General features: G+C 44.4%; 1 protein-coding gene across 1 annotated transcript in view; it reads left to right on the top strand.

Moving 5' to 3' along the window:
• LOC144134582 (uncharacterized) overlaps positions 1 to 15,371 on the top strand; it is a 61,706-nt gene that overhangs the window by 21 nt on the left and 46,314 nt on the right. The window contains exon 1 of the mRNA XM_077667474.1: positions 1 to 135. This exon is cut by the window's left edge and continues 21 nt beyond it. Within this exon, the coding sequence (XP_077523600.1) occupies positions 1 to 135 (135 nt within the window). The remainder of the gene's footprint in view (positions 136 to 15,371) is intronic.

Raw genomic sequence — 15,371 nt, 5'->3', positions numbered from 1 at the left:
GAAACCAGGCGTAGGTATCTGCTGTTTCGTTCTGAGATGACCGCAGTGATGTCTATAGCTTTTATAGTGGTTATAGTCCTACTGGCTGTTAGGCTCGAGGGCAAGCACATTCATGACCCTACTGACAGTTTCAAGGTGAGTAGATATAAAGATTTTGCGATAGAGCAGACCCCATCCTCAAAAGTCACCTTTTTTTAATTGCGCAAATTTAGCCTTAGGCACAAGATAGTCATTAATACATATACCTGCCTGTGGAGGCTGTAAATGCCAAATAAGCCCGGTATTGGGACCCATGTTTCCAGATGATTCTGTCTCGTGGTTGGCTGGGGTGGTAACAGTGGCGCCGAAGTTAGCAAGAAAGGAGCTAACGTGGCGTCTCTAGCGGTAGTGGAGCGGAGGAGGCAGGTCAGAAGAGGAGTATACGATGCCCAGAAAGCCCTGATCGCAGGCGTCAGTGGAACATCCATCCGTATTTTCCGCAACGCCGCCTCTTCATGGCCAGCTAAACCGTCCGGAAGGTTGGATTCAAGCGGTGGAATTAAAGCACGCGTGGAGCGGCGGAGGAACTCTTTTTCAGGCAGTACGGCGTCTCTTGCGCATAACTTCAGTAGAGGCCGCAGGCATGTCACTGGGAGCGAATGGAACGCATTGTCTGCTTCCCTAAGATGGTGCGTAGTGTTTTGAACCCACAAAACTCGGGCAAGGCATAGATATGATTTCATAATGTGGCACACATAGGCAACGATGTCCAGGAAATGCGCTACGCGCCGTAGAGCCCCAAATGCTTGTGTGAAATCTGTATATAGGTGAAGCCGGGTCGCTCGTGGAATAAAAATGCTGTGTTTTAAACTGGACAAACACTCACGAGTGGCTGTGAGCTATGCTGTCACAGAGTGAAGCGGCGCCTCTGTCATATAGGAAAGTGCCTGTCGTACATAAGTGAGAGGTGTACAAAGGAAACTTCTGTGCAAAATACGGTTTTTCGCGCTCGCATCCACTAAGCTGAAAGCGCGCCTGTGGAACCTGCCGGGAGATGGGGCTCTGCTTCTGTCACTGAAAGGTGAACGTTGCGCATGACACTTATACGTCGGTTGTAGGTGACCTGAGGACGCTGCCAAGGAGGGGGTTCCGAAGGTGTCAGATGAAGAAGTAGATAAGTGGGGTCAAAGTAATGTGACACGGCAGATAGTGCCGCGTTTGCTTTAAGTAAGGCTGCGCGCAATTCGACTAATCTAAACGAGCTCATCTAGTATTCAGCTGAGCTTTCGCTTGTACTGTATGAATAGGGGTCTAGCAGAGGTTGATGACCCGCGCGGCCTCTCTGTTGAGTGTTTCCAAGCGGTTCCAATCTCTTACGGTAAGGTCTTGGATATGGGCTTGATTAACAAGCCGAGGTTGCAACACAAAGGGCACTAACGTTCGAGTCATATTAGGCCAAGCTCCACTTGTTTTCTGGGCAGTGCAATAGGTGCAGCGTATTAGCGGCCTTCTGCAGCGCAGATCGAACCCACGATTCTGCAGATCCAGAGCAGTCCGGTTCGTTACCTGGCAACCGCATCGACGAGGATGTAATGAGTAGTTGGTCTTTCAAGAACAGCTGTATAGGTGTTAGCCAAAGGCGGCGTCTACCCGATTGGCTTGTGATAAATATAAAGTGTGCCTTTTCAAGCAACAGCGCCAGGCAAATCTTCGTGCACTACTGAAAGTTCTTGTCCGAAGCGGTCTGAAGACCTACTTGGCGGCTAAGGTTCGTGAGTGCTGACCAGACCGTTACAAGATCCGCACACATCAAATGAAAGATATCTGGAATGATATCAAGTTGGCATGTCACAGGAAGAAGTGGCATGTTATATAATAATGGAGCCAGCACTGATCCTAAAGGTACACCCCTATTAACAAGTGTCCAGCAAATTGTTTACTGAGGCGTACGGAGATGAAATCGTCGTAGACGTCGTCGTAGGCTTTGTGAAGTCGTCAGAGGCCATGGTTAGAGGAGTGCCGATTCTCTGAGATCTGCCTCCATGTAGCACCATAATTTATAGATGGCCTAACCGGTCCGCAGTGCACAAGTGAGGGCGAAGGTCAATCTGAGAAGGGTGATACCAGCGATACCACTCCAGCCACCATGAGTGCCGCGTAGCTAGCATCCCTTCTAATAGCTTACATAGGGTGGACATAAGTGCTATCGGGCGAAGGTTGCTTAACTGGCTAAGATATATTCCGGGCTTAGGAATCGGCACTATCTCAACATGTTTCTACTAGTTTGGGACATCTCCAGTGGTCCAACTCGTGTTCAGGGCCTGAAGTAACCCCTCCAATGCCGGGCCTTCGACAATTTTGAAGACGTCTTATATCCGGCAGAGGAGCTTTGCGCAGTTTCGATTGGTCTATGGCTACAAGAAGCTCAGCCATGGTGAATGGCTTCTGCATACCGTCAATGTCCTCTTTTCTTGGAGGCGAGCCTGCTTATGAAGGAAGAGTATTCGGGAAGGTGAAGGCGACCGGAATCGGGTCGAACGCCAGAAGTAAAATCCTGACATCCTTTGAATCTTTGCGTCTGTCCCTAGGCAAGACATGCAGAGCCTGCGGGATCCTCGAATTCTTGCTGATTTCTAAGAAACTAAAGGTGCTCCAGGGTGATGCATTCGTTGGCGATGAGCCAAGAGACGCACACAAGTCCTGCCACCACTGACAAGAGAGGGCTTCTCATGTCGGCGTGCCGTAGCTGTTAGCCGGTGTAAAATGTCTCGGCGCTGCGAAGAAAACGGGCCTGGATTGACCGTCAATTCCGCCCTACGACGGGCCGCCCGTAGGAGGAGATGGTGTCGGTCCGAAGGCTGTCGTCTTTCCCCCACCAAACTCTATTAAGTGGCCATTTGATGTGCTGCTCGCGAAGTTTTCTGTGGATCAGATGAAGCTGGTAGAAGGCAGTCGCTGAGTGCGTCCCGAACAAGCCCCGTCATGGCAACAGCGTTTACCACGACGCTGAGAATTTGGATCTAAACCCTTAAGTGCCACATGGTGATGGCTGCCCAGAAGTCTACATCTCGGTCCCGGGAGAGGGGACGTACGCCACACCACCATGTCAGGTCTGGGGAGGAAGGAGGAGAATGTAGATGATCTCGGCGATGGGGCCACAAATTGAATGCTAACAAAAGTAGGACGTCCCGTTTTATGTGCAACGGATCTGAGCTATCAATCCTAGCTGCAGACGAGGACCTCTGCCACTGTAGGGGTGCGTGTAGAACTACGCAAAAATCACGTCCGAGAGGGAAAAGCTGTTTAAATAAAAAACAGAATTTAGCCGGTGCTTAAATCCGCCGAGTTGTTACTCTGCGTGGAGAAGGGATTCGGTGACAGAAAGATGGAATAAGGGAGGTATAGAAAATGGAATGACAAAGATCATTGCACAGAGAATGTGCAGTGAGAGTGCTGAACGGACGAATTAGTGTTTTCTCTCGAACACCAATGACATCTAAATAATCAAATAAAAAGTTCATAGTCCCCGTCTGCTTCATATGGTTGACTAAGGGTCCTAATACACAAGCGAGGCTTAGAGACAAAGGACTGAGTGATTCTATAAGATGTTTATAAAGTGCACACTCCTGAACATACGCTGGGCATTCTAACAAAATATGCTCTACTGTTTCTACTAAGCCGCAGTTATAGCAATAGGGTCTGTTCGCTTAACCTAATCGTAACTCTAAAGCGTTTATAAATGCAGCATTTAAACGAACCCGGTGATAAAGAGCTTCAGATGGCGAGGAAGTCCGGATGAACACCACGATCTGAAGTGTGGGTTGATATACTGGAGAAATTGGTGATGATGCTACGGCAAGCACCACAGCCGGATTTTTCTTCGTAACCGTTTTTTTAACTAGCTGCAGTGACTCGGGTCTAGTGAAGCAAATCAGCTTGTAATTCCTGCTTGTAATCACGTAAATGCGGGAAAGGCGAACTATCATGGCCATAATTTCTTGCCATTTGTTGCACCAAAACGGTAGTGGAAGTTCAACTGGGGGGTACGAAATAGCTACGCATAGTGCGGCCTTTCCAGGCGTTCAGGAGGCAGTACTGGTACGGCTGTCTGGGATAGTAAGACAACAGTAGGCTCTAGATCCAAAAAGGATGGAGGAGATCATTTGTCTCTCATAAGAGTGATGAGCACGCAGGAAATCTACCGAGGCGCAATCGGCGCATATTGCCTGGCGTGCTCAGGAAACCTTGGCAGTTTAATTGCAACGCATATAGGTCACTCTTCAGTGTGGTATCCATAATTAGGAAACTGAAGGAAGGTTAGCTATTAACACCTGTGTCACTTGCTGCAGTTGTGGCGCCACGAAGTGGAGCAGCTCTACAGAACACAACTGAGCAACCTGTTGTGTTGCACAAGGGGCAAGCCATATATGTGCGCATGTGACTGCACCACACTAGATAGTCCATGACTAAAGCGCGACGAAAGAGTCATAGAAGAAGGAAACACGCAAGGACACAACACAGTGAGCTGTAGTCGGAGAATATCGTCACAAACTAGCCCCAGACAGTGCATAGGTCATTAGTATGGGGATTGGGAAATCAGGCAATAAGCCCTGTTTAATAAGAACGGAAAACTTGGCGAGTTGGTATGGAATCATATTTAACTGCGCAAAGAAACGAAGTCGTGCCTTCTTCTCTATCTTCGTTTCTTTTCGCAGTGGAACATGAAGCCCTGTTTTTGATGAGGTCATGTGACCTAAAATGTAACGGGCCGGACAAGGTCACGTGACCTAGGATGGAACGGACCGGCAAGGTCACGTAACCTAAAATGCTACGGACGAACGCGAGTATGAGCCATTAAAGGCTATCACCTTAAAAGCCAGCTCTGTAGAAGGGAATCCCGGGGTGCTGAGCGTGGAGAGATAGCGGGCGTGGGCTTGAAAGGCTGTGTGTCCAGCTGCGACAGGCAGCTTGGCAGTATTGTCCAGAAAAGCTTCGTTAAGGGATTACTCAGCATGGCAGAACGAAATACGTGGGAAAATATATTAAAGGAAAAATAAAATGCAAAAAAACATGAAAAGAAGCCGGGGTTGAGGTCGGAGAGAAAAGCGGAAGACAAGTGCTCCTGAGAAGCGATGGCAAGGTAAGCCGGGCGCATGGTAAACATAAAATTCAATAAAGAGAGAAAAGAAAAGAAAATATTTACTTTGAGGGGGTAAAGGGCGGGACGAGGCAGATGGGTAAAGTGAAAGAAACGATTAAGCAGCGGTATGGAGTGTTGGTAAATGCTCAGGCCGTGCGTAAGACCTGTTGAAAGAAATACGCCAGCGCAGGAATATACCTGAAAGATTTCTAAGTTTCCTCTCGGTATGTTAATCCCTGCTGGTTGCAATTTTTTAAATTTGTGAATTATGAATGCCACTCTGTATTTTCTATTCTTTGAAGAATTGAAACCTGATTTAACAGCTTAAGTTCATCGAAGTTATGACCGCGTTGGTTCAAAAGTTCCGCCATTGCCTTCTGTAGGTTCCTTGCTGTGTCAGCTCGATGGCCATTTAGTATGGCGCTCATTGAGGGCCCAGTTTCTCCGATATATTGTTGGTGGCAAAAGGAGCATTGAAGCATGTAGTTAACATTGGATGACACGCAGTTTCTGGCAAGAGGAGCATTGAAGGATGTATTTAGCATTGGAGGACGGGCATTAAAGCTAGAGTTTGTATCGAAGCTGTAATCGTTTTTCGTGCTTCAAACAGTAGTGTCGCTTTGTAAATTCTTGCATGTCCTGCATCTATAGGGCGAGAGCATGGGCTTACGGTCGGCGGGTGTTTCTTATAAAGCCTAGATTTGACTAGACATTCTTTCAGGTTTAGTAAGACTTTCTGACAGGCTAGTTGGTGCATATTCGTTTCTGAAGGCTGTGCTCCAAAAAAACGATCACAGGAAAAAAGGAGGGCAGACGACAGGAAAGAAACGCAGAAGAAGCATGTGCGCTTCTTTCCTGCCGTCTGTCCTCCTTTTTTCCTGTGAACGTTCTTTTTTTTTAACACACAGCCTTCAGAAATCTTTCAGGTTTGTGTTGTGTATGGATTACTTTTGGTTCGTCGGGAAATATTTTCTTGGGAGAATGGTTGCTATTTGAAATAAGGTGTTATTTCCGCAGAATATTGTTTGTTCGGAAGGGCGTTCGAGAATTTTGTTATAAGTGCAGGAGGCCACTCACAGTTACGTTTTTTCGTTTTTAAGTACATCGCTTCAATTTAGGGTCGTTGCTCGTTGCAAAGCATGATTAAGGGACTCCAGAGGATGGTTCCTACCAATTAGATTGTTTTTTAGTACGTGGAGGCGTTTAAATTAGTCGTCGTGGGAACATATGCTTCTCAGGTGCGTTGCCTGCCCTACGATTGTGCCTTGCTTACAGTGTCTTGCTTAATGGCTAGGGCTCGATGTAGGCAGGCCACCATTGGTCGACTCCGGCATTGCTTCTGGTGAGCTCCCTTGGGGCGTTTACTCTTCTTGCTAAAGGCGCGGCGCTTCACTGGGAACTCTTTAGAGGTGTCGGTCGGATGCGGGCAAGAAGCTCTCATGTGGCATGGCCGGAAGCAGCGATAACAGAAAACCATGCTGGGTTTGTAGAGGCAGTGCTGCAGGTGCCCTCAAAAACGACATGCGAGTCGGAGGAGATAGAGGCCCCTGCAGCGTGACCGACACATACCGTGAAAATGTAGCGTGCTTCCACCACCTTCTGTGTCAATCAATCCAACGAAGAAACAAGATCCTTGGGTGCGACGTCTGGGTCGACACCCGACACGATATAGCGACGATGGTCTGAAGGAGGTGCCAGATAAGCTTGAACTACAACAGTGGTCGTGCAGAAGCAGGCGGAGCCTAGTTCGCGAAGACGATCGATGTCGGATAGCGAGCGCACTCAAACGGTCACGATGTTGGTGGGGCGGCGAATTAAAAAGCCTTGAAATCCATTTGTTCCAAGGCACTTGTGAAGGGTCGGTTGAAGGAATGTTGTGATAAAGCTGGCACATAATAGTGTTGATGCGGCTTTACCATCACTTTTTATAACGGCAGTATGCCAGGCTGAAACGAAAAGCAGCGTCTCTTCTGGGCACTTCCTTGGAAGGGTGTTTCAGATTGACCTGTCATTTCGATAACACACTTGGTACGACCGGTTGTGCCTGGACGAAGAAGGCGTTTTATCGTAGCCCTGACAGGCAGCAGCTACGGAGCGGCGGGTGACCTTTGGTCATGCCGAAAATCGCCGACTACGGGTACGGCAAGTCTGCGATAGATGGCGGCTAACCAGCGCACGCGGCAAGGCTGCGGGGTTGGCTTTGCAGACAATCGCTGGCCAAGTGGTAGAAAAACGACGGAGTGCACTGCAAAGTTAGTGTTGATGTTGTTATTCTTTGAAAAGATGGCACATATGGACCCTGGGAAATCGGCTAAAGATCGGGAGGCAGAGGTTGCTGTAAACCTGTACATAATAAAGGTAAAAGGAAAGTACGCGGGAGAGCAACACCTGTGGATCCTAGGTCAAGTAGGGCATGGACTGAAAAGAGGTAAGAGTTAAGATGATAAAGAGAAGATAAAACATAATTTATTAGGTCAGAATCTAAAAATTCATAGAAAAGAAAATATTACAATATTTAGCAAGGCAGTCGATGAGTTTGCAGCAAAAAATTTTGAACAGCGGTACAAACAGATCTGTGGCTGAGCCCGAGTGGAAAGATGTCCGATCAAGGCTGCACTGTAGCTTCGTGCCCAAAATTTACTTTGTGCATTTTAGTGTAAGAGCACTACTTCACGGGGTCAAACCAGCTCGCCGGTTTGTGTGGATCTTGTCCATGAGGGTGAACTTTGCCGAACCATAACTAAAATAAATATACCCGCGGTGTCGCGAACAGCAGCTTCGCTGGCCTCTGCACGACAGCGCAATCGCCGCAGCCAATCACGCCTCGTTTTAAACTGCAGCAAACTCTAGCGCCGTGTTTTTCTAAAGCTTCATCTTCCTCAACTCATTCTACTATAGAACTCATATTCACAATGAGGTTTTGTGCACTGCACATCGTCGTCTTCATTTAAAAATAATGCTATAATGAAAAAGATGATAATGCACAGAAGACAACGATGACGACGAAGCTCTGTACCATCTGTAACACATTTGAAAGTGTAGACGTTCATTCCTTGCTTGCCCGTGTAGCTATCTCGACTTGTTATGTCAGATGGACAGCCCTTCACAGACAGAACATGTTGGCAAAGCGAGGTATGCGTTAGGAAACCGACGGAAAGCAGGCTGAACATATGAGGAGTCAGAAGCTTGTCAACGGAGCTTGGGAGAGTTGGTTTGCGCGAAATCAGTTGTTACATTGTGCCCAGCTTAGTCTGTGTTTTCCTATTCATATTGCCCTGTTTCGGCGTACCATATCAGCGCACAAATTTTCAAAAAGCAAACCTTGCGGTCATGGCGAGAAAACTGATCTGCGTACTGAAAGAGAACGGGGATGCATGTCTTGTAGGTGAGGACATTATTACTATGAAAACAAAACAGCAGAAACTGGCTATTTTGAAATTGTTCTTATAGCCCTCCTGGACTGCTCCAACTGGCACTAATTGCTGCTGTTGCAACGAGAGCACGCCTGGCAATTGCATCGCATCAAGAGTATGCTGCTCTTAATTAAAACAAGCTGCGCAGCGGCCCTGTACACACTGGCGTATCACGGCGCCGCGGCGTCACGCCTGTGGACAACATTTTTAGATCGGTATCATCATCATCATCACCAGCCTGACTACGTCCACTGCAGGACAAAAGCCTCTCCCATACCACTCCAATTAACCCTGTCCTGTGCCAGCTGCGGCCACCATATCCCCGTAGACTTCGTTATGTCATCTTCCCACATTACATTCTGCCGCCCCCGGTTACACTTGCCTTCCATTGGCGTCCAGTCCGTTACTTTAACGTCAAATGGTTAGTCAGCCTTCGCATGCATGCCCTACCCAAGCCCATTTCTTTTCCTTGGTGTCAACTAGGATTTCATTACCCGCGTTTGTTGTCTGACCCACTCTGCTGTCTTCCTGTCCCTTAATATTACACTATCATTTTCATTTGCACAACACCTTACGTAGTTCTCAATTTAAGCTGAACCCTTTTCGACTGGCCTCCACGTTTCAGCCCCACGGAGTTTTGGAGACCTGGTTGGCGCGAAGAGCTTGTTGGCGCGAGCTGCTGAGACACAGCTGTTCTGTTATATAGTTTTCTCTCGACGGATATCGGTAAACTGCGATTCGTGATCTGAGAGAACCAGCCAAACGAGCTCCATCCCAGTCTTACTCTGAATTTTTTGCGTGTAGTGGTCCGGATCAGCGGTCACTGGCTTCTCTAAGTAGACGTATTCGCGTACTAATTCCAGCGTCTGGCGACCAACTGTAAACTGCTATTGCCTTTCGAGACTCTCGAACATTAACTTTGTTTCCTGTCTATGTTATTGATCATGCTTTGCATCTCATCCCCTGAGTGACTCAGCAATGCAATGTCATAAGCGAATTTCTTCAAACGTCTCTGGCATAAAGATAAGAGCAGCTTAGCGGTAAAAAAAAAAACGGCTTTTCGGCTTACACTAAATAGTTCAGTCGATGCGGAACAGGTCTGAAAACATATAATGTTTGACAGCGCACGCTGAATACAGCATTGGTGCGCTGTTTTTCACAGATGCTTGGGCGGTACATGAAATCGATTTTATAAACTTCCTTGAGAATTATATTTCCTATTTAAAGCGAGGCACACGTCAAATCAAATCAAATCAGTTTATTTGGACATGAAGCACAGTGCATGCCCACGGGATGAGGCAAAAGGAAGCAAATAGCATCCTTCCTGATGAGGCTCACCCCGGGGTACACCTCAATGGCAGAGGGGTGGACAAATCTATTTTGCTTTAAAGAATGAAATAACAAAACATATAAAAAACAAAAACGGATACCATCAATTTATGTTATGACATAGTTAGAAATTGAGTACATGACATTATAGGCAGAGAAAAATACAGCAGTAACGAATATAACTCGGGACACAAAATATAAGATCACGGGACTGTAGGGAAAACACTTGCTATCATAAGTATTTGGTACATCAGGAACAAGCGAAAGTAGCAGCTTCATTTTCTTTTTAAATTGGAAAATAGTTTGACTGGTCGAAGCGTCATGGATTATTGAAGGGTAGGTGTTACATATTGTAGTAACTTAGTTATCTAATGTTCTGGGGGCCCTAATTAGCCCGAGCGCGAGTGGTAATCAGAGAAATAACACGTAGACTGTAGTCTATATTTCTGTTGACATATGCTTGTCTGAACGATGCGATGTACTGCTTAATTATCTGAGAAATATGTACCGCAACAGAATACTTATGACACACTGGGAACGGAGGAGTGTGAAAGGCCTGAAATAAGCGGTCGCCCTTAAAAAGGTCTGGGAAACATAGCCGCAAAGGTCTTTTTTTTATAGCAAATAATCTGTTTAATATTTGTTCGATGTGCCCCAGACTAAATTTCAGTGCACCAGTTTAGAATAGATTAGAGAAAAATACAACTGCCTTTTATTCTGCATAGGCAGTAGGTGCCTCATGCGATTGAGGACACCAATAGATCTAGCTACATGCAAACGAAAATAATTTACATGGTCATACCAGCCTAGGTCCTGCGAAAAAAAAAACGCCTAAGAATTTGCAGGAGCTTAGAGAGTCAATCAGGGTATTGTTGAACTGGAGTTAGATAGCGTAATCTATACGCTTATTTTTAGAGTGAAAAAGCATAAATTTTGTTTTCTCAGCATTCAGTCCCAATTTGTTCACTGGAAGCCACAGGATCAGTTCATGTAGGCAAGAGTTGGAACGAAGCTCGAGTTCGCTAAGATCAGAATCGGAAAAAGATTTTCTCGCGTCATTTGCATATAAAGCGATGGTAGAATAAGTTGGAATGTTTACTGGGTCATTTATATATAGTGTAAAAACAAGGGGTGCCAGTATAGAACCTTGTAACTGGTGAGGTGTTCCACGAATATTATACATGTATAACTTATGAAGCAGAATGTTTTGCTTATGGAATCGACGGCTTTGGTAAATTCAAGATCAACAGTGTAAAGATTATGTTCAGTATTACGAATCAGACCATTTTTTATTTCGAGCATAGCTGTCTGAGTGGATTTTCCAGGCTGAAATCCGTATTAAAGCTTACAAATTATATTATTAGAGTGTAGGAATTTGCATACCCGGTTGAAGATGACTCTCTCCGCAACTTTAGAAAATAAAGGCAGTACAAAAATAGGACGATAATTACTGAGATCATTTTTATTGCCTCTTTAAACAAATTGCTGTTATGCGGGTGCCTGTCATTTTATGCGGAAATTCACCTCTAAGATGCATTTGTTGACAAATGTGTGCGAGAGGTATCCTAATAAACGTTGCAGCAGCTTTTATTGCAGCAATGCAGCAGTGCAGCAATGCCATCGGGGCCGGGAGAGCATGTACTGCGTATTGGATTATTACTCGAGAGAATTTCTTCTACAGATTTGGGGGATAAAAAATTTGAAGTTTCGCATGCTGGATACAGAAAGGAATCGAATAATTTGTCAGATAAAGGAAGAGTAGACGAAGTGGAATTGCCTACATTTAAAAATGGGCGTTGAGTAGATTAGCGAGTGAGACACCGCTATAGAGAACTTCATTGATTTGCATTTCCTAAGGAAGAACATCTCTTTTTTCCGATAAGTTTATTGATTCCTTGCCAAACAGATCTAGCGTTATGCGTCAATAATAACTTTGCACTGTAGAAAAGTGACTTAGCCTTTTTTATATCCCGCTTCACTTTATTCAGAAACTTTTTAAACTTTTGAAAATGCTCCTGATTACGCGTTGCAAGAAATCATGCAAATAACTCAATTTTTTGTTTAATACGCTTTAGAAGGTCATCTGAGATCCATTCTTTTCTGGCTATCTTGCATTTCTTAACTCGTACGATTTAACTCGTACGATTATATGCAGCTAGTGTTTTTCTTTATGAATATGCTATACGCGGCAGATAGATTTTTTGTTAAGAATACGTCTACCCAGCTAATTTCAGACATAGGTAAATAAAATTTAGTGACGTTTTTTTGGTCATAAGTTTTACGTATCTAAACAGGAGTATCCGGTTCCTTTGTATGTGAAAAAACTGCAAAAAAGGGAAGTTGATCAAATATACCCGAAGAGTGAACACCAGCCTTGGCACTGTTGGGTATGTTTGCAAAACATGCATCGAGCAAGGTTTCCGTCTGTCGGCCGATTCGTGTATGTATATCAATTATGTTTTCGCAACCATAAGATAACAACATTTCCAGTAATCTGATTTGTGTAGAATAACATACAAAATATCAATATTCACGTCTCCTAGTAACACAACATGCATGTTGTGTAGACGTAAATTCCAAAAAAGACTCAACAAACTGAATAAACACAGCTACATTGCTATGAGGGGGAGGGTGCAATACCATGATAGCTATGTTGTGACACCGTATGGTAACAACTTCAAAATGGTCAATCACAAGTGAATAACTCTTTAAATTTTCAAAACATAGGTGGTTCTTTATGAACAAGGATACTATCCCTCCGCGTTTGTTAACCCTTAACGGCGACACGTCTATATGCGTGCTCTGCAATAGGCGTGCAATCCTCCGGACTGCTGAACCAAGTTTCCGCAAACGCCAGAAAGTCAAATTTGGTCGCCAGTGGTTTCATTTCGCCCTCAATATGTTTAATTTTATTTTTCAAACTTTTAGCATTCAAATGATAGATTGAAAAAAGTTGTCTAAATAATAGCAATAATTTCACAGTAAGTCGTTGAATGTGTTAGTACTGAAAGAAGACATGGTAACAAAAAGATGATCCTAAAATAACATTTGTATAGGAGGCTAGACTACACTAGCTTGTCAAGATCTTCCTCGCACCCAGTCCTGATAGCCTTCGCACCTGCTCCCTTACGAACGTAGACTTTCCCTTCCTGAGTCCAGACAAATTCCTAACCCTTTTCTTTGGTTTCAAAACAAAGAGACGCCGACCAGTAAAACGAAAAGATTGTATTGACGTTTCGGCGCCCAGAACGGGGGCCTTGTTCACAATGTTCAGATTGCGAACAAGGCCCCCGTTCTGGGCGCCGAAACGTCAATACAATCTTTTCGTTTTACTGGTCGGCGTCTCTTTGTTTTGAAATGTATCCCCCCGGCCAGACGGGATTCCGTCACACTCTCGACTTCATCAACCTTTTCTTTGGCTGCGTATTTCGCGAGCCACAACTTTTTATTTAAAGCAGTCAAGTTTCCAACAAAGTAGACACCATCCTTAAGGCCTTAACGGTGAGGTTTCTGCGGTGAAGAATGATTTGGACATGCTAACCGTTTAAACTGTCGATATTATTGTCTTGGTAGTTTATAGGCCGCCATCTGATTGTGCTGACAAATTTATTGCTTTTTTTCAGGTTGGCAAAGCGATTATTCTTCCGGTTAACCTCCCTGCCTTTGCACTTCATCTACCTACTCCGCCTCTTCCTCGATGCCTTTTTCGAATTTTCTTTTCATAATAAATCTTATAAATCTACACTTACTGGTCACGAATTTAATCTTAACGCTCCAGATAATAGTTGTAAGAGCAGTGACTTTTTACATGAAGTCTTATCAAATGGCATTCCGAATTTAATTTTATCTACTAGGTTGACATCTTCTTCAAGTACGCTTCATCATTTGATTGTTGACATCACTTTTTCTGTCAGTTGTGTTGTAACTATACTCTGATATCTGTGATCATTGAGCTGTATTTGTCTCTGTTGTTCTACAAGCTTTGCCACCTGTCAACGCGCAGCCTTTTCTTATCAATGTATTTAAGCCGCCGCGGTGGCTCGGTGGTTATGTCGCTCGGCTCCAGACCCGAAAGACGTGGGTTCGATCCCGGCCGCGGCGGTCTAATTTCAATGGAGGCGAAATTCTAGAGGCCCGCGTACTGTGCGATGTCAGTGCACGTTAAAGAAACCCAGGTGGTCGAAATTTCCGGAGCCCTTCACTACCGCATCCTTCAAAGCCTGAGTCGCTTTGGGACGTAAAACCCACATAAACAAAACCAATTATCAGTGTATTACTGAAGAATCTCTTCGCCGCTTTAGGCTATTAATTCGTAATGAAGATTGAACCTCAATTTTCAAGTACGGCCAGCCGGCATTGATACATGTACTTTCTCAAGCAAAATAAAAGTACACCACCCAAAGTTCTTTCCATGAAAGACGAAAAGAAAAAAATCGAAGATGCGAAAGCCGTGGCTAATACCGCCTTATACGGAAACGATGAAATGGTAAATAAACTTATTAAGAGTTTTTTGCTCACTAATGACCATTCTCATATGTCTTCATTCAGAACATATCGTAATAATTTAGCTAATGAGCTAAGGAGTGCAAGGCAAGCTTACCAACAGCGCTTACTTAGTAATAACAGGCACAATCCCTGGCAGCTATGAAAGTTCTGAATGAAGCATTTGTTCACAAAAAACACACCCAAAGACTAGGCTAGTTATTTGCTGAAAATGAGCTATTATCTGGAGCCTCACTTGCAGAAGAATTTACTGTTTCTTAACTGGCGTTACACCCAGTGGAAATGCCAATGCTGCAACTAATATAAGTAATATGCCTTAGGAACCTTTTGTTCTTTATAAAACGGATTCCAAGGAATTTTTTTTTTCGTAGTGACATATTTTATTCTCAGAAACAGTACACAAACTGTTGGTTGGACCCATAGCCTTTACGGCTAGTGAGGGGTCCAAATACAACACAAGCACAATACTACCGCAGACCGTGTAAAATAAAAAACTTCAAGATTAACACACACAATTGATTCCTACATTTCCATGGAAATTAAATAGTGTTTTAAAGATGCTGAAAAGTTATTTTTTTCTTTAACTTCATTCGGGATTTCATTCCACACATGGGCTCCACTGTATTCTAGGAGTCTCCGGCCGTACATATTGTAACAAGGTGGTAAATTAAATAGATTGTTAGTTGCAGCTCTTGTTTGTTTCATTGGTAATCTAAATAAACTAAGGGGCAGGGGGTTGTTAGATTTTATTACATTGTTTACTATTTCAGCTATCTTCAGTTTATATGCCATTGATAGGGGTAAGATACAAAGCTGCTGAAAGAGTGGCCTGCTGGGGTGTGTATTATTTGAATAAGTTATCATACGAATAGCTCGTTTTTGAAGGCGAGAAACAGGATCTAGGTATGTTTTATATGTACCACCCCACGCTTCCAGGCAATAAGATAATTGACTGTGCACAAAGGCGAAATACAGAACGCGTAGAATTGGAAGATCAAAGCAGTCCC

The sequence above is a fragment of the Amblyomma americanum genome, chromosome 5, assembly GCF_052857255.1.
Source record: "Amblyomma americanum isolate KBUSLIRL-KWMA chromosome 5, ASM5285725v1, whole genome shotgun sequence".
In the NCBI taxonomy this organism is placed as follows: domain Eukaryota; kingdom Metazoa; phylum Arthropoda; class Arachnida; order Ixodida; family Ixodidae; genus Amblyomma; species Amblyomma americanum.
This window is presented reverse-complemented; position numbering and strand designations above follow the sequence as displayed.